The 18,833-nt window shown below is 44.6% G+C and overlaps 2 protein-coding genes and 1 non-coding gene across 3 annotated transcripts in view; 2 read left to right on the forward strand and 1 right to left on the reverse strand.

The window, feature by feature from the left end:
• Positions 1-11,999, reverse strand: part of LOC136460866 (pre-mRNA-processing factor 19-like) — a 51,564-nt gene extending 39,565 nt beyond the window's left edge. The window contains exons 1-4 of the mRNA XM_066460408.1: positions 11,909-11,999; positions 8,424-8,427; positions 8,229-8,340; positions 7,586-7,702 (exon numbers count right to left, since the gene is read on the reverse strand). Coding sequence (XP_066316505.1) covers positions 7,586-7,702; positions 8,229-8,340; positions 8,424-8,427; positions 11,909-11,999 — 324 coding nt within the window. The remainder of the gene's footprint in view (positions 1-7,585; positions 7,703-8,228; positions 8,341-8,423; positions 8,428-11,908) is intronic.
• On the forward strand, positions 11,515-11,602 carry TRNAS-GCU (transfer RNA serine (anticodon GCU)). The gene has a single exon. It is a non-coding gene; the product is annotated as a tRNA-Ser (tRNA).
• Positions 11,928-17,652, forward strand: LOC136456387 (origin of replication complex subunit 4-like). The gene is given in 19 exon segments (XM_066456237.1): positions 11,928-12,566; positions 12,992-13,134; positions 13,216-13,306; positions 13,463-13,519; positions 13,986-14,033; positions 14,212-14,262; positions 14,346-14,389; positions 14,501-14,564; positions 14,761-14,847; positions 15,239-15,279; positions 15,281-15,328; positions 15,420-15,501; positions 16,050-16,135; positions 16,231-16,340; positions 16,570-16,662; positions 16,740-16,752; positions 16,929-16,980; positions 17,060-17,203; positions 17,344-17,652. Coding segments are annotated over 18 exon segments (1,266 nt in total). The 5' UTR covers positions 11,928-12,566; positions 12,992-13,021; the 3' UTR covers positions 17,386-17,652.
• The last annotated feature ends 1,181 nt before the right edge of the window (positions 17,653-18,833 follow it).

Genomic DNA, 18,833 nt, shown 5'->3' on the forward strand with positions numbered 1-18,833 from the left:
AGGATTCTTTTCACGCTATGACCGTAGTGATTATTTATAACCCTCACTAAAGGTTTTTATAAGAAAAGATGTAAAAATCTGCTAGCATCTCTCGTATATAAATGTCCACTATGTTAATACTCCACCATGTCATTAAACTAATGTTTGTTTCCTCTGTAACTTTGATAACATTGTTATATTCCACTGTTATAATCAATTGAGGTAATATTCGGTTACTATAATAAAGTGATGTAAGAAATGGCTTAAGAATATTGTAAGCTGTATTCTCTTATTTATAATCCTGATGAAAAAATGTAGACTTTTTAGTTCTCCCTTGGGGTGTGCTCGATGGAACTATGTAGTTTAGTATCCTCTCATGAGTACTTAGTGTCTAATGGAAGACAAGTACTCCTAGGAGGCATTAGATTAGGTAGTTCAACCACACGACCACTGGGCCAAGGACTGTCGCCTTCCTCCATGTCGCGGTCTGTAGGCTCATGTCGCGCAAGCAGGGGAGGAGGATGCTTCTCTATTCCTGGTGCACGGGTGCATCGAGCTACAGCAAGAAGCAGGCGAGGGGGTCAAAGGTCCAAGCTTTCCCCTTTCCATGTCGTCTAGCTCCACACACCTCTAGCTCAACCAAGCTTGCGCCCATGCCTTCCTCGTCAAAGGCACCGATGATGACAAGATCGACGGCTGGTACCTTGACACCGGTGCCATGCACCACATGACTAGTCGGTAAGAGTTCTTCTCCAACCTAGACTCCGGTGTGAAGGGCTCCATCAAGTTCAGTGATGCCTCTGCCATTGAGATCAAGGGAGTTGGCTCGATCATCTTCAAGGCCAAGACGGGGCAACACCGCCTCCTCACTAGCGTGTACTACATCCTGGCATTAAGGAACTCCATCATCAGCGTCGGGCAGCTAGATGGGAATGGCTCATAGGTGGAGATCAAGGACGGCGTGTTGCGCATCTACGATAGAAGCTGCCGCCTTCTCGTCAAGGTGAACCAGGGAAGCAACCGCCTTTATGTGCTCCATGTGCAGGTGACGCAACCCCTCTGCCTTGCCATGCACCGGGACGATGAGGCATGGCACTGGCATGAGCACTTCGGGCATCTTCACTTCGAGGCCTCGAAGCAGCACGACAAGGAGGAGATGGTTCGCGACATGCCCTGTGTCAACCACATTGAGCATCTCTATGACACTTGTGTGGTGACCAAGCTGAAGTGCCAGCCCTTCCTAGATCGAGCCTCCTACCGTGCCATTGAGTAGCTCAAGCTGGTGCACGGTGACCTCTGCGGTCTAGTGTCACTGGCCACTCCTAGAGGTCGGCGCTACTTCCTACTACTCGTTGACGATGCCACCTGCTATATGTGGGCCATGCTGCTCGATTCTAAGGCGGCCGTGTAGATGCCATCAAGCGCCATCAGGCAGCCGCAGAAAAGGAGTGTGGCCATAAGCTCTGGGTGCTCCGCACAGACAACGACGACCGAGGGGATTTAGCGCCGCTACTCCGCACCCTACTCACTAGAGCAGAATGGCATGGTTGAGCACCACAATCAAATGGTGGTGGCTGCGACACGCGCCCTCCTTAAGCAGCATAGCATGTCGGCATTCTACTGGGATGAGGCTGTAATCTGTGTCTTCAGCTACCTCACCTTCGTCAAGGAGCTAAACCACATCGGCAAGCTTGACGATCACAGCTTGTCTGGGGTCTTCATCGGCTACATAGAAGGGGCTAAGGCCTACCACGTGCTCAACCCAGCAACACGGCATGTGCGCATGGCATGCGATGTTGTGTTCGACGAAGGACATGACTAGGCATGGGACAAGGCGGTGGACGATGGGTCGGCGGCCATGCTCCCTGACTTCACCATTGAGTATGCATAGGTGGGTGATGTTGAGGGAGCGCAAGGTGCATCCTCATCGATGTCTAGGTCTTCATCACTAGCGTCGACCTCTTCATCAACCCCACCGCGAGCGCCATCACCAAATCTGGGGGATCTCGGTAGCCCATCGACGATGGTCGGTAGCCCATCGGCGACGATCGAGGGCTCATCAGCAGCAGCGCCGACCTCTCTAGAACCACAGCCAACCTCTCTAGCACCAGCCAACCTCCTTGGCATCTTCTACCTCGTCCGCTGCGACACCAGGGCACGCAGGGCAACCGAGGGTCGAGTACGCGATGCCACTGGAGGATGATGAAGACCGCCTGGATGCCTACTACGACAATGAACCCCTCCGATACCGCACAATTGCAAACATCCTTAGAGAGCAGTCTCTACTGGACTAGCCCAAGAGGCTCTTTGCTCAGCTACATCTGATGCACGCCGGTGAGCCGACCACTTATGCTGAGGTGCAGGGTGATCTGGCGTGGTAGGCAGCGATGGAGCAGGAGCTCAAGTCCATCAAGCAAAACCGCACCTGGGAGCTGGTGACACTGGCGAATGGCCATCGCCCCATCATCCTGAAGTGGGTGTTCAAGCTCAAGAAGGATGAGTTGGGCACGGTGACCAAGCACAAGGCGTGGCTGGTAGCATGCGGCTTCGTCCAATAGGAGGGGATCGACTACGACGACGCCTTCGCCACTATGGTGTGCATGGAGTCAGTCCATGTCCTCCTCACGCTGGCGGCTCAAGAGGGGTGGCAAGTCCACCACATGGACAAGAAGTTCACCTTCCTCAATGGTGACCTCAAGGAGGATGTCTACATGCGCCAGCCACCTGGCTACGCTGTCGCCGGAGAAGAGGGGAAGGTGTACCGCATGTGCAAGTCACTCTATGGCCTACGCTAGGCACCGTGTGCCTAGAATGCGAGGCTCGATGACACACTCAAGAAGATGGGCTTCAAGCAGAGCGTGCATGAGGCGGTGGTGTACCGATGGGGCAGCGGACGCAATGTTCTACTGGTCGGCGTCTACGTCGATGACCTCATCATCATCAGCGCTGAAGAGAAGAAGGTAGAGGTGTTCAAGACACAGATGAAGAAGGCATTCAACATGAGCAACCTTGGCCTCCTCTGCTTCTACCTCGGTGTCGAAGTGCGTCAGGACGCCAGCGGGATTGCCCTCTGCCAAACCCACTACGCCAAGCGCATCCTCGAGCTCAGCAGCATGATAGGCTGCAATCTAGCCCACACCCCCATAGAGGAGAAGCTCAAGCTAAGTCGAGAGAGCATGGCGGTGGAGGTCGATCCAACCCATTACCGGTGGTTGATCGGGAGCTTGCTCTACCTAGTCCATAATTGGCTGGACATCGCGTTCACCATCGGGTACATGAGCCAGTTCATGGAGTGGCCGACGATGGAGCATCTATAGGCCATCAAGAGAATCCTACGCTATGTGGCGGGCACCATTGACTACGGTCTCCACTACAAAAGGGCCCCCGACACGGCGTGGTTCGTCGGCTACTACGACAGCAACCTCGCCGGCGATGTGGATACTAGCAAGAGCACAACCGGGACAATGTTCTTCCTTGGTGATTGCTTGGTCAGTTGGCAGTTCCTCAAGCAGAAGGTGGTGGCCCTCTCGAGCTATGAAGCAGAGTACATCGCCCCACCACTGTAGCAACTCAGGCACTATGACTATCAAGGATGCTGGCAGAGCTCCTTGGCAGGAAGGTGGATGTGGTTGAGCTGAAGGTGGACAACAAGTCTGCTCTAGCTCTGGCCAAGAACCTTGTCTTCTATGAGAGAAGCAAGCAAATCCGCATCAAGTACCACTTCATCAGAGATGAGGGAGAGGATTGGGCTACAACAGATCGCTTCTAGTGCTCGGCACAAGGCTTAAGGGGAGAATGACAAATAAGCCTAGTGCTCGGCAACACTTGTATCTTACTTTTCTGTATTTTACTTTCCATGGCTTCCAAACCTTTGTAACTAGTATAATGCCCGTGCTAACGCCACGGCTTTATCTTGGGGATCCACATAAAAACAACCAAAGATTTTTTTTTCTATAGTTCAACTTTTACACAATTGCATTTGAGCATGTTTACAATTCGAGGAACACTTTTGCATAAGAAGGCATAGTAAAGTTATTTCTCGTATTAACCATCTAAGTTACATTCTGTCTAAGTCCTTAATAATGACTTGGAGATCTTTAGGGAAGCTGTCAAAATATTCGTTTGCACGGCTCTTCAAAATATCCAACAAGAATTCTATCCTCAGTGAAGATAGCTGTACATGGCAGATAATAAGCTAAATTATTAATTTCCTCATCGTAACAGCTCCTGACACCTGCCATTCATAAATCGTACCCATCAGTAAAACTCGCAAAGAGCAAGCAATGGCAGCGGCGATCCTGGTGCTGTAGGCCGGGCATCTAGCAGGCGCCCGCCTCCACCATAAATCAAATAGTGTAGTCCTAAAAATTATGGACCAGTCTAAAAATCATTTTTTCAGTAGTGTATAATGATTATATTAGTATTAGCAATTGTTTATAGCTAAACTCTAAGACAAATAATAGTATATTATCCGTGCTATCGCTACAGACCATATTTTGGAATGTCTGAGATTTCAAGCAAAGATATAATTATTCTTGAGATTAATACACTGGAACTGTTCGTTGATGGCTCGATGCTGCATTGTTAACAAACAATAATCTGAGTATTGCTTCTTTTCAATTTATTTATGAAGTAAAAGAGATTGGTTGCACCTTATATTGTATGGAGGTCATAGCTGATGCAATCTTCAACTTCTTTCCAGTTGAAATCAATTTGCTGGTATTTCTAGACAAAAATAACCCCTGAAATTTTTAAAAAATCAAAATATTTGGAGGGACGATTGTTGAAAGTGAGATGAAGATGAGCACATACTAAATCAGGGAAGAAGTACATCACATACCATGCAGGCTTACCAAAGTTTTTATTTTGAAGATGCAATCCATCCGATTTCCCAAGGATAATGACTGAACTCCAAACCTGAGTAGGTCAGATAGAACGAATGATTAAGGATAAGTGTATCACAATCACAATATACATAAATTGATTGATGTAAAAGAAATGCACTGCATCCTTTTCAAATAGGAAACTCTAGGAAGCACTGCATTAGCATATATTCATTCAATAACCACTGCCATAAATCATGCACCAAAATATGACACCCGAAAAAGAGCTAGCAGAGAAGCACATCTTAGCTAGATAACAATAGTGTGGCCCCCTACTCAAAGCAACCAACAAAATCCATTCTAAAGAAATGACAAAAGAGTGCAGTGCAATTGGACTGGCTAGGGAAAATAAACTTGTGAAATTTCATGCCAGTGCAACAGTACTAATCCTATATGCAAGAAAGTGCCAAAAACTCAAATAGTATTATCCTATAGGGGATTCAGATTGGCAATGCTTTTTTTCTTTTCCATCTAGTAAAACTCAAATATAATTAATCTTTAGTCTCCCTTCTCATTGAATTGATTAGGCAGAGCTCCTACCCTAAGTCTGAAAACATAAATTATTCTTTGCCTAATTTTTTAAAAACCATAAATCTTGGCACCTAGAAAAATATAATTTGGTGATGTAGCATTCAATGATTTTGATAGCAAATGGCTCGACACTACATCTATCAGAGATAGAAAAGGAGCTCCTAAAGCGACGTCAAACAAAGAACAGAGGATGCGGAAGCTCTACTGCTCTCCATGCCAGCAATGGCTTAATAATTGAATATTATAAGGGGATCTAAATTTGGCTTGCATCATTTAAGGACCCACATTAGAAAACCTACACCAAACATTATACTCTTAAACTAAAATATGTGTAACTCTCGCATATGGATGAAGAATGGAAAAGAAAATACCGGCTCCACTGTCCATAGTGCTATGTTGAAGTCCTAGCTCTTTCACTGTTACCATCTTGCACATAGAGAAGAGAAAAGAATACTCACTGTCATGTCCTAGTAATTTGTGAACACAGTAAACCCTCACAAATGTAACACGGTTTCTTTTTGGAGCTTAAATTGACAAGAATCAAAGAATTCTGTTGTTGCCAGGCACCTTGGTGCAGATGCATTGCTTGACCATGAGTGCGCCATTCAACTCTACCATTTGTTGAACATCTTCAGGGCTTAAAAAAGGACGCTTCCCAACATCTTCAGGGAGTACAAATCCATGGCAGAACACAAAGCCTATTGGATTAGGAACCAGTATTGGATTATGAATCAGAAGAGGCTAAGAGAAGGGAGAGGGAAGAACCTGCAGGTGGCGGAGCACAAAGATCCAGTGAGGCCATGAGGGCACCGCCACGTAGCACGGGGCAGGCCGGTGAGTGCGGCTCCAAGCAACTTGGCGAGGACCGCCGCCGTGCGGCCTAGGTCGGGGCTTCGAGCTCGACTCCAGGCAGCCTGGCGAGGGCCACTGTCGTGCGGCCTAGGGTAGGGCGTCGAGCGTAGCTCTGCGCGGTCTGGCGAGGGCCACCGCCATGCGTCCTGGAGCGGGGCGTCAAGGGCGGCGAGTCCTGCCGTCCTAGGGCTTGGCGAATTATGCGTCCCACGAGTCCTGCCGTCCTGTGGCCCCACAGTCCTGGCCCCCGCATGCCTCCGTGTCTCCGCGCGTCCTCGAGCGTCGCCGCGGCCCCATCGCCTCCGTGCACGCCTGCGTGACTAGGCAGCAGCGGTCGGCAGAGGCGCGGCTGTCGGGGCGCACGCGACGACGATGGCGGTTGCAGCCTCCCGTGCTACTGCGGCCGAAGACGACGACCCCTCCCCGGAGGCCGACGGCTGCCCACTCTGTGGCTTCCTCCTCCCCTCCGCGAAGGGCGTGGGCGTGTACATGCACCGTGGCTTCCTCCTCTCCACGAAGGGTGTGGGCGTGGGCGTGGGCGATCGGAATGCTTCAACGTCGAACGGCGCGGCGGCGGCCCGGAAGGTTTTGAACGCGTTTTTTTATTCGGTGATGATTGGCTTCGAGCGTTAAATCGCAGTCGCGGCAGGTCGCGACGTGCGGCGTGCGAGGAGGGCGCGGGGGTGAGAAGCCTGGCATCCCACATCTAATCGTGGTCATCAGATTTGGTTTAGGTGTCTTATTAGCCCTTGATTTTAATGCAGATGAATTACCGTGTGCATTTTTCTGGGTGCACAATAACTGAAGGCTTTCAGCGGAGGACATTTTTCCTAGGGGGACCTAGTACAATTTTAATTGGTCTATTATAGTAGAGATAGAAATATGCTCAGCATCCACTTTAGTGGTTAGAAAATATGTTGGAGCAGGTAGAAAGTAGATGCTGCCCTCTGCCCATAAAAGTATGGACACACCCTTGTATCAGTATAAGCCATTACATTTTCTTTCAATCCAAACGGTCAAGGGCTAAACTGTCCTCTAGTAGTTCCCAAATCTAAATCTGAGATCTATTTGGGCCAACAATAAACTCCTACAAATGTAATGTAGCACAAAAAAATTTATGCTCAGCATCTAACAGACGGACGATGGAGAGGACCAAGTAACCTATGTGGATATAATCTATCACAGAGAGATGAAGTGCTGTGCTATTATAACAATGTGAAGCCTTAGGACCTGTAACAATGCAACAATGTGAAAGCCACGAGTCTAGTAACAACAATGTGCAATCTGGTTAAGCGCAAACTAAAGAATATATTTAAAATAAGGCATAGTATCAAACTAACCTTTGATGGATGGATGTGCGTAGATAAGATGCCTGGTTCATTCGTCCTGTGAAGTTGATGGCTGGAGATACAAGTATATCTCCCGAGCGCATCAGCTGGTGCCAGAGTTGGTGGATTCTGTAACAACAAAAGAACCATTGATTCATTTTTAACAACAAAATGGAACAAAAAAAGGCTAAACTTTCACAGCAAGTAAACGAAACAAGCTAGCTTCAAGACTCTCGAGATGTGTGTACTTATTTCCTTTTCGGTTTAATTGTGTGCCCGACCTGTGGGCCTTTGTTTTTTTTTGGGGGGGGGGGGGGGGGGGGGGGGGGGGGGATACCTGTCTTTTGTTGCATTCTGCCCGAAGACTTTCGTTGCGCTCTGTAAGTTGAACAATGACTTCTTGAATTTTTTTCCCTCTGTTCCAGCAAACGGCTCAATTTTTCAAGCATATTGGATCTAGTACAACGGCCCGGTACATTACATTATACATGACCAAGAGGGGCTCCTTAAATATCTTGCCCTCATATTTAGGTGCATCCTTGCTTAGCTTGACCAAAACTTGTTTTGAAAACAGCTGAGAGAAGGACGCTAGCATTAGTTAAACAATAAACTTCCATCAAAATGCATGCACATTCACAAAAACATTACAGTTTACCAATGGAGCTGCTGGAATTTTTTCTTCAGGGTAACATATCATCTTCAGTGCAGTTGCAAGTTTCATTAAATCCCATTCCTGAGTGTCAATGCCAGATATTCTCTCAGCAGCACTACGCAAGGAGTAATCATGTCTGTTCACACAACGATCACACTCACGCACCACACTTGCCAGGTTAATAATATGTCTAGTAACCTGCCTACAGGGAGTACAGAAAAAAAAATTACAGAAAAAATATAATAGCAAAATTCTGGTAACAATATTACATCAAAATACTTTAGGAAGTGAATTTAAGGCTTGAAGTACACAGGGAGCAAGATAGAAGAAGCCATTTCAACAGACACGTGAGAAAGGATTGGCTCACCTTCAGATCTGGTTTAAATTTAGGGGTGTTTGGTTCTTTAGTCGCTTGTAAAATTTATGTCACATTGAATATTTAGATACTAATAAGGAGCATTAAATATAGATTAATTACAAAATCAATTATATAGATGGAGGCTAATTTCTGAGACGAATTTTTTAAGTCTAATTAATATGTCATTAGCACATGTTTACTGTAGCACCATGTTGTCAAATCATGGACTAATTAGGCTTAAAAGATTCATCTCGTAAATTAGTCGCAAGTTATGTAATTAGTCTATATTTAATACTTCATGCATGTGTCTAAATATTCGATGTGACAGAAATTTTAGGAGTTCATGTAGAAACCGAACAGCTCGTTAAAGCGATAGCTATTTAGGGCAGTCCCAATGAAAGAAACTAGTAGTTTCTATAACATAGGATACCGCACCAAAAAAGTACTGCTTTCCAACCCATGGTTTCTATGAGTAATAACTATTTTCTCTTTCTCTCTCCCAACTCTATCTTTTCCTCCAATGGGAGTGCGACACGAGCTCCCTAGAAACTGGTGGTTTCTCCCCAATGGCGATTTCATGGTTTCTTAGTGCATTGGGTCAAGAGTAGACCTGGTTTCTTCATGAAGAAACCATTTCTATGATTTTTGCTCTCTTTCTTCATTAATTACGTTGCCACATCAGCATTTTGCCTACGTGACAAGTCATTTAATGAGGATAGAAACCATCATCAATGCACCATTGGGACTGCCCTTAGAAGCTGTTTCATTCCTATACTCATTGGGAAGCGATCCTCTTTGTACAACTTTTAATTTTCTTCAGGCACTAAATATGGCATCTGAACCTTCAAGCCCCACATCAACTCCTCCACAGTATCACCACACATGCAAGATATTTCCTGAAAATAGAAAAGGCGGTTCTCAAAATGGTTCATAGAATTAAGCAGATAAGGGAAGAGCTGTACACTAACCATGCTACTTTGAATGACTTCTTTGTAATCCACATTTTCAACAGCTAATTTTTGCCCCGGTTGAATATATTTTCTGATCATAGTAGCAAGCTTAGCATCGACACCATTAGGTTTAATGGCGTTGGCCTTGTCCTAAAAAACAAGAAATTCTGACAGCAAAGCAGTCTGTTAAAGAAACAACAAAGAAAAGCCTGTTAAGGGGCGATACAATTTCTAAAAACTTATGCCACAACTAGGTGTGGGTATTTCAGTAACTACATGCATCAACCATAATGATAAAGTCTTGTTCAAGTGCTCAATAAGAGTGTAAATCAGAATTAAGTTCATGTATACTAAGCTAATGCAATGTATTTTGAAAACTGGCCATCGTGGTAGTATTAATACCATCACGAAGTAAGGTCTCGAAGAACCCCTAGCAATCAGTAAATTGGCATTCGTCAATACCGCCTAGGTATCACCAATTTGTGCACATGTATTGTGGACCTCTTCACACGTAAAGATGGCAACGGGGACCCGATCCCCGATTCCCCGCGGGGAATTCCCCTATTAGGGGACGGGGATGGAGTCAAATATGCCCCCACGGGGATCTAAACGGGGAGAAAACGTCCCCCGTCGGGTTTGGTGGGGACGGGTCTGGGGGAGCATTCCCCGTCCCCGATACCCGCATCCCCGCCCCGTTTATATACAGGCTTTGCTCTCTTTCCTAATGGCCCAACCAGCCCACGAAGGCCCAATGTCTTCTGAGTATATATAACAGCAATAACCCTAGTTCTACACCTTTGTGATGATTAATATCCTGCTTCTTGCTATTTAGCTATTTTTGGATTGTGATTCGTGGTGTACTCTAATATTGTGTCGATGAACTCATGTGAATGATAATGAATTAACCTGAATGGTGATGAACAAATGCGGGGACGGGGATCCCCGATGGGGATTTTTCCCCTCGCGGGGGCGGGGATGGGGGAGAAATCGTCCCCGTGAGCTTTGGCGGGGACGGGGACGGGGATTTTTTCTCCCCGCGGGGACGGGGATGGGGAGACAACCTCCGACGGGGAATTCCCCGTTGCCATCTTTATTCACACGCATCATGGTCTTTTAGCAAAATAGCTTTCGGGAATGCATGCATAGCGAAATAGAATCAAACATACTTCCCTAGAAGCTTTATTGAGGAAAAAAATGGGTTTTGGAATCCATTAAATTAATAAACAGCCAATGACCAAATAGATGCAAAGAATAAATAAAATTGGCAAACATAAATCATGCAACTACCCCATTTCAATCTCTAATTGCGTGCTCGTGTTTTTAATTTTGCACCCTTCCCTTGCCTTTTGAAAAAGAATGGCATGTTTCTCAGAGCAACATGGCATTGCCCCCATCTCGCCTTATGCACGCCTAGGCGGCGCCTAGGCGATTGGAAGGGGGTGGTCAAGCGCCTCGCCTTGCTTGACCGCTTTAAAAACATAGCAAACAACTTTTCAAAACTGGGGCAAAGTGCAATAAGAGATCGGGCAACCATACCCAGCACCTTACTAAAAAAATTAGAATCAGGAGGAAGGGGAACTAACTCTTTTTGCCACTGTATGATCCGCGAAGTCTACCCAAACATTCTACACGCCATAGATAATATTGAAACATTAGCTAGATGAAAATGGCACCAAGAGCAACCAAAGTCATAATATTATAGTCAAGCAGGTACCTGATAGGCATCTTTTACTAAGAGCTTGAGCCCCATCGTACATGAAAATGGCAAAGCAAGTGTACGTCTCAACTAGCGCCCAGATCAACCCACCATTCCCCAACTGGGCAGCTGGTAAAATATAATTCACATAATTTCAGGCAAGTAGAAGGTAAACAAATTGATTCGATATGAAATGTTCGTGGCTTAGGCCAAAGGCTATCTCTCCCCCACCGGATCCAAAACCCTAACCACCTTTCCTACGCTAGCGGTAGCACCTTGGAACGGGGAGAGATGGTTGAGTGGACTAAAGCGACGGATTGCTAATCCGTTGTACAATTTTTTTGTACCGAGGGTTCGAATCCCTCTCTTTCCGCCCCCTCGGATCATTTGGGACTTTCGAATTGTAAGGAATTCTGACCCCCGGATTTTCTCATAAATAAATTATCCTGGAATAAGGCTAAGAGCCATTCCGGCTAATCAATTGTTATACAAATTGTTGCAACCATTCGTAGGGAATCATCTCATGGAATGGTTTCTAGGGAACCGAACGGAGCCCTTGATCAGATCGGCGGCGACAGGGATCCATCCAACCCAGAACAGGATCCCCAAATGTTTTGAAGGGATTTTTTTTTTGAAGGAAACCAAATGTGGGGCTGAGAGAATAGGATGGGTGGCTCACCTAGACCGTTGTTGCACCGCGCCGCCACCTCCTCGTCCGTGTCATCGAACTCAACGACCTCTTCCTCCTCACTCTGCAAGGCCTCTTCCATCCCCTTATCCTCTTTTTGCAACGGCTCCCCCACCTGCTTCGACTTCGGCGCCGTCTCCTTCTGCGCCGCCTTGTATTTTAATTATTCAGTTCAATTAGCCCGATGGCCCAGCCCAAATATCCCAATATTTCTCCTCGGCCGCTCCTCGCATCGCTCTCCCTCCTGGTGCTCCCCCGTAGTCCCATCGGCCGGCTTCTGTTTCTCCCTCCCAATCCAAAATCCCAACCAAACCCTACCGGGCTGCGGCGTGCCGGCGTGCGCAGGGCTAGGTGAGGACGTTGGGCGCGGGCGGCTCAAGGGCGCCAGCTAGGCGGGCCGCGTCGGGGCGCTGCGCCTGCGCTGGGCACGTGGGCGGCCCGTGGCGGGGCCGCAGCTAGCAGCGTGCGTAGGTGCCTGCGCCGCCGGGTTGCCGTTGGCCGGCTGCTCGACCTTCTCAGCGACTGGACACCAGCACCGGCAGCAGCACTTCTGCAACCTACACAGGCACCGAGGCAGGACAATATCTGATCGATTGGAGTCTTCAGCAAGCCACTAACTGTGAATCCAATTTGTCAGCTAGGAGTATTGGTTAGTTGGCTTTCCATTTCAATGTATTATTGATTGCGATCTGTGAATATTTGAGAAACACTGGAACTATGGCAGTAAGGTGGTGTGCATTACTTGAGTTTGATTTACTGATTTTAAATCATCGAGTTGATTTTAGGTCTCAAACATAAAGGCTAAGAAGTGGTACTACTGGTTTTCAGCTCAATTCTTTGAGTGTTTGCTCAATTATGCGTTGTATCTGCTATATATTATACATTTGCTATTATGTGGAGAAGTGGAACTGGTAATTTTTATCTTAATTCTATGAATGTGTGCTCAGCTATGTGTTATATCTGCTATATATTGTACATTTACTCTTATGTTGTATTATCATGCTAAATATTAGGCTTTAGACAAAAATTCCAAACTGCCCTTCACATTTTGAATTCCCAACTTCAAAATCCTAGGCCCGCCCTAGACGCAAATCCTCCGCCACTATGGTGGCAGCGGTGTCCGTGCCGAGCCAAGCACAGGCCGTGCTTCGGGGGCGGCTCTGTGACCCGGCCTTCGTCCACTCCGCCCTCAGGTCCTCCCCGGACACCAACTACAGGTGAGCCGAATAGATACCCGTTCCGCCCGCATGGCTCGCCAGAAATAATTTTGCTAATCCGCCTCCTTTTGTGCTGGACAGCAAGCTGAAGTACCTAGTCTCCAGCTCTGTCTCTGAGGCCTGCAATAACTCCATCCTCCTGCTAGGTCCCCGCGGGTGTGGAAAAGCAGCGGTGAGGTTCCTTCACTGGTTCAGTATCCTTTTCTGCTTGCTGCAGCGCAGCAGTGCTGTTTGATGAAATGTGCATGTCAGCAATTGCACATTTGCACTCTGCAGTGCGGCGTGGGACTGTAGTTTACTTTTTGTTTGAGAGTTCATGTTTTTCCAGGTGGTCGACATGGTTCTTGATGATCTGAAGAAGGAGCACCCTGATGCGATTTCCGTGGTATGGGTGCAATGCAGCATTCTGTTCAGTTCAAGTATCACTAGAAATAGGTGCTAATTAATTATGGAAATGACAAATGATGACTCACTTAAACCTCACAGACAAACTTCTGTTGTGTTACTGATTGATGTAGTGTTCGCACTGGTCTACAACAGCTTGTTGTGCATAAGTGATGATTAGTTACACCCCCCCCCCCCCCCCCCCCCCCCCCCCCCCCCCCCTCTTCTCAGTGACAACATTTCAACTTTTCATGTTATTAGAAAGACCTTTTTGATCAAGGATCTTTAGGGAAAGAAGAGACTAGGAATGGTGGAAGACAGAATGGCCTTTTGGTACAAATGTGTGGTTCTTAAGCATCATACTCAAATGCATTCTTACCAGAATTGGTGTGTCCTATTGTTAATTGGTAATCCTATGGACTTTGTTATTTGCACTTTGAGTGGATAATGGCGGCACACCTTTTCAGATCAGACTAAATGGGATGCTACATAATGACGACAACTGTGCTATGAAGGTTAGCACTTTTGGAAGCTCTAACACATGTTTTATTGTTGGTTTAATTTCTGTTAACATACTCTTCCTGTTCTCCAATCTTGGCTTATGCCTTCCTGTTCTCCATTGTGAACTTTTTTTATTGTGAATAAGTCTGTAAGTCCCTAACATGCTAATATTAATATTTTTCCTTTTTCTAGGAAATTGCCAGGCAGCTTTGTTTGGAGCATCAGTTATCATTTTCAAAAATGGTACATTTGCTGCCTAGTTATTATTCTCTATTTTTGTAGGAAACTTCGTTGTAGACAGGCAGCTCTGATCTCTTCTCTTTTAGGCTTCTTCAGATGACAACACTGAGTTCATGATTGACATGTTACGGTGAGCTTTACTGAAATAATGCCATAATGGATATTTGTATATTGAGCCATAGTCTTTAGTTCACAATTTTTTTTACTTCATTTCTGTTCGTTTTTATATTCTCTTCTGCAGGGAGTGCGGACTAGCACACAAGACAATACTATTTGTTCTAGAAGAGTTTGACCTCTTTGCTCAGGTCGAGATAAATAACCGCCCTTTATGCTTTAACTAAACTGAGTTTGTCTCATTCCCTTTTCATCTATGTCAGCTACTTAAATTCTAATAAAATCATCGTTCATGGCACATATAGCTAATGGCATAACATGCTTTCTACTATTGCTAGTCAGTTTTGACATGAGAAGATTACTTATGTTCATGTTGTTTTGTTACAGGGTAAACAGAGGTTGCTTTACAGCTTGCTTGATGCAATGCAGTCTCTAACATCACAAGCTGTTGTAATTGGTGTGAGTTGCCGCTTGGTATGAACTAAGCTTCATCATATTTACTTGTATTTAACAATAATATAAGCTTCAACCCTGTCAGTTGTATATAACTGATTTCTTTTTTTGTGTTGATGCCATTTGATTGGTATATCTCTGTCAGGTATCACTCTTGATTGGTCTTTCAAAAAAAAGATGCCACCCTTGATTTTGTAGTAGTGATCATGCAGTAGAATATAAAGTAGTCATAATGCAGTAGCATCGCTTAGCGTTGATTATGTTGGCTGGCAATTTGGAATCTGAATGTGCATAACAAATCATTATTTTACTTTAGTTTGCAGCATATTGATGGTGTTATTATAATAATTGTTCAAAGAATTATAAACATTGCTCAAATAATTATAATATTCAGTGGCGTTTCATTTTTTAGGATGCAGATCAACTCCTAGAGAAAAGGGTTAGATCCTGATTCTCATAGGAAGCTTTTATTTATTTCTCCTTCACTGGATGATATACATCGGTATGTACTTTCCCTAGACCCTTTAGATAAAAAAAACATGAAATGCTCCCGAATTCCTTTATCCAAGCAATCTTTTGTTAACAAAATGCAGGTTGGTGGAACATTTGCTTATACTGGCCAAAGACTCAGGTTTACCAGCAAAGTATATCACCGATTATAACTCAAGACTTATTGTATCCTTTCTAAAGCCTGACTGTTATGGGGCATTTTGTTTAACCTTTTTCCTTTATCTCATCTTAGTTGAATACTCCCTCCGTCCCAAAATAAGTGTACTTTTAGCTTTCAAAATGTCCCACAATAAGTACACTTCTAGGTCATAGACCACCTATGACTAGTACTTTTTGCTACTTTCTCCATTCCCAATGTGCAATTATTACGTGTTGCCCTACCTTTTTATAGGGTATATATGTAATTTTGTAGTGGTATTGGTTTCTCCCCTCAATCAATTCTAGAAGTGCAATTATTTTGGGATGGAGGGATGGAGGGAGTACTTAGCTATTAATGGCATATAATCTTGCTAATGAAACAAAAGTGTTTGCTTGCTGAAATGAAAACATGGTAGAATTTAGCCACGTGCAGAATGGAACTGTATTGATATTTTTTTCAATCAGTTCCCTTGGGATTTTTTGTTCCACCGTGGAGAAACAAAAGGGTGAACAATTTAGGCAGCACAACTGCAAAAGTTTGCACAATAGACTTTTCTTATCCTATACACTGCAAGAGCATTTTTAGTGATAAGAAATTCAAAGGATGTCTCAACTCCCTCATGGATGCGGATGCAACAACAAGCCACATTCTACGATTTCTGTAGGTTTTCAGCAGCTTGTTGGTTCTTTCTTCATAACATCAATAATTAATCATGAATATATGCTCAGCTGAATATTTACAAGCAAATCTTTCAGTTTCAGAGCTGTGTCATATATGGACATGGAATCTGGATTCCTGCCAATAGAAAGCTTCCTGAAGGCCCTTTCTTCCATGCAGAGGCAACCCAAGATGGACAGCCTACAAGGTATATTTTGTTGGCTGCCCTTTAGTTTTATAGTGTGTTTGATCACTAAATGCAAAATATGTGGATTTTCTTTGTGCACCTATTCTCTCCATTTCTCTTCTGCACAGCACAATAGCGACCAACAAGATTTGCTTGTTTTCACACAAACTTACTCGTCTGTCATTCTGTGTTAGCAAATCACATTGCAATGTAGTGATGACATTTTCATGCAATGAAAACTTTGAAGCAGACCTCTCGATTTTGGAATTGTACATTCTTGTGTGCATGCACAGACTAGAAGATAAGGAGCAAAGCTCATACAACTTCACCAGCATAATGAAAGGTAGACTGCTCACCTCCCTCCCCTAGTCCCCTTGTTATCAGGGACATAAAAGTGAACTGAGATGAACTGTCTGTCAGAATACAGATCCATACACGACGCCCAGCGGCGGATCCACAGGGGGGGCTGGGGGGGCTCCAGCCCCCCCTAATTTCTTGATTTCAAGCCTAATCACTGTAGCAAAAGCTTGATTTCACCATTAAATTTTCATGCAAATCAACATCTCCATTGTTTTAGCCCCCCCTTATCCCGCATCGTGCATCCGCCACTGACGACGCCTATAAGACTTCTGATAAATATGCAAGCACTGTTTGTTTTAGGGTAAGCACTACCATCACCCACAATCAGCAGGCATCCTATCACATTAGATATTCAAAACTTACACACTTGTTTGACTCAGGCCTTTGAGCATCTTTTGGATCGTGAGCTGATCAGTTTTGGTGACAATAGAGGGAGAAACCAGGCGCTTGAATACCGACCTGTTAAGCTCCTCATATCCTCCCGCGAGCTCGCTCAGTCCCTCAAGCTGAACACCACCTGCCCTGTGAGTCACTGTCCATGTGATTGGACCTTAGTGATTTGCTTCTATTATTGTCTTGTCTGTCATTGTTGTTCTGTAATACATAGTGACTGTCATCGTGTTACAACTTTCCGCTAATGGCAATCGTTATTTTGCTTTTGTAGGCTGTACTACAGAAGCTGTTTGACCGTGAAAGATACATGTAGAACCTCTTCTCAGCTGGCCGTGCTTGACCGACCTGAGTTGCCGCTTTCCTATTTCACTGGGCTAATTTCGCTGTCAAGTTCGATGGCGTTGTTTTGTAAAACGACGATTGTATTGGTATGTGTCCAGTACGTTGGAAAGGTGTGGGCCGTGTTGCCAGCTGCCTAGCTCGGCTGCATCGCTCGAGTCGTGACCTGCCTGTCAGTGACTTGGCCAGAGGCCACAGGGAAATAAATATTTGTGCATATGGTGCACTCATCCTGGGCTAAGGCTGTCTCCAACAGGTGACTCATCGCTGAACCTAAATTCAAAATAGATCTTCAACACAATATCTATAGCCTTCAATAGAGTATCTATATGGAAGATTCATTTAACGTGTTAGGAGAGGTATAACACAAATCTGAGTATCTCTCTCCTGAAGATTCATTTGTAGAAAGAGTTGTTTTTTGGGTCTTGTTGTTGGAAAATATTAAAAATAGGTATTGAATCATTTGTCTGTAGCGTTACTCAAACACAAATGTGTCTTGTATTTTGGGTTACGGTTGTTTGAGACACTCTAACGGCCCGACTTGCATCTCGCACAAGTTTAGCAGCGTGGTGATATGTTTGGTAGCTTTGAGATGCATAAGTTATTCGGAGCTTGCAAAAACAAGGCCAGTTTGGATCCATGAATTGAATTTATTCTCATAATTACAATTTAGGCATAGATTAATTATGCTAATATAGTTGTATATGGAATATATTTGTATATTATTGTCAAGGGATATACTTATATGTTGCATTTATATTGTAGAGAAGTGAGTTGAAGAGTGTGCTATAAATTTGAGGGTAGAATTATAACACAGTGATTTATAAAATCCATTTCCATCTCTCAGGCTTATTTTTTATATTGGGAAAGTTATGGAATGTTAAACTCCAAGACAAATTGCTTAATCCTTTAAGTGGATTCCAATTCCTATAAAATGAAAAGATCCAAAGAACCCCTAAAATAAAATGATTCAATCTCAAATATATATGTTTGATCTAAAAAAATAACAAAATTGCTTAACAAAAACCTTTAACCTATCTACTGGCCTCAACATCGCGTTCTTTGGCGTAACCTCATATCTTATCGTCTGTGTATTTTAATCCACGTGTCTTGGAATCTAATAAGTGCTTGTAAAGTTGATTTTTCTTAGACAACAACGTATGTTTCTTTACACCTTGTTTGGATGTGCATGTATTTATCTCAATCTATATGTATTGAAGTGGATTGGGGTGAAATTAAACTAAGCTCCATTGCAATCCACTCCAACACATGTGGATTGAAGTGGACACACATACATCCAAACAAGGTCTTAGCTGTATTTTAATCCACATGGGTCGGAAAAATTTCCACTTCAGCCTTTGTTGCGATGTCCTTGTATCTATCTTAACCCACACGTGTTGAGGTAGATTAGAGTGTAAATTA

Source organism: Miscanthus floridulus, chromosome 6 (genome assembly GCF_019320115.1).
Source record: "Miscanthus floridulus cultivar M001 chromosome 6, ASM1932011v1, whole genome shotgun sequence".
NCBI classification, from domain to species: Eukaryota; Viridiplantae; Streptophyta; class Magnoliopsida; order Poales; family Poaceae; genus Miscanthus; species Miscanthus floridulus.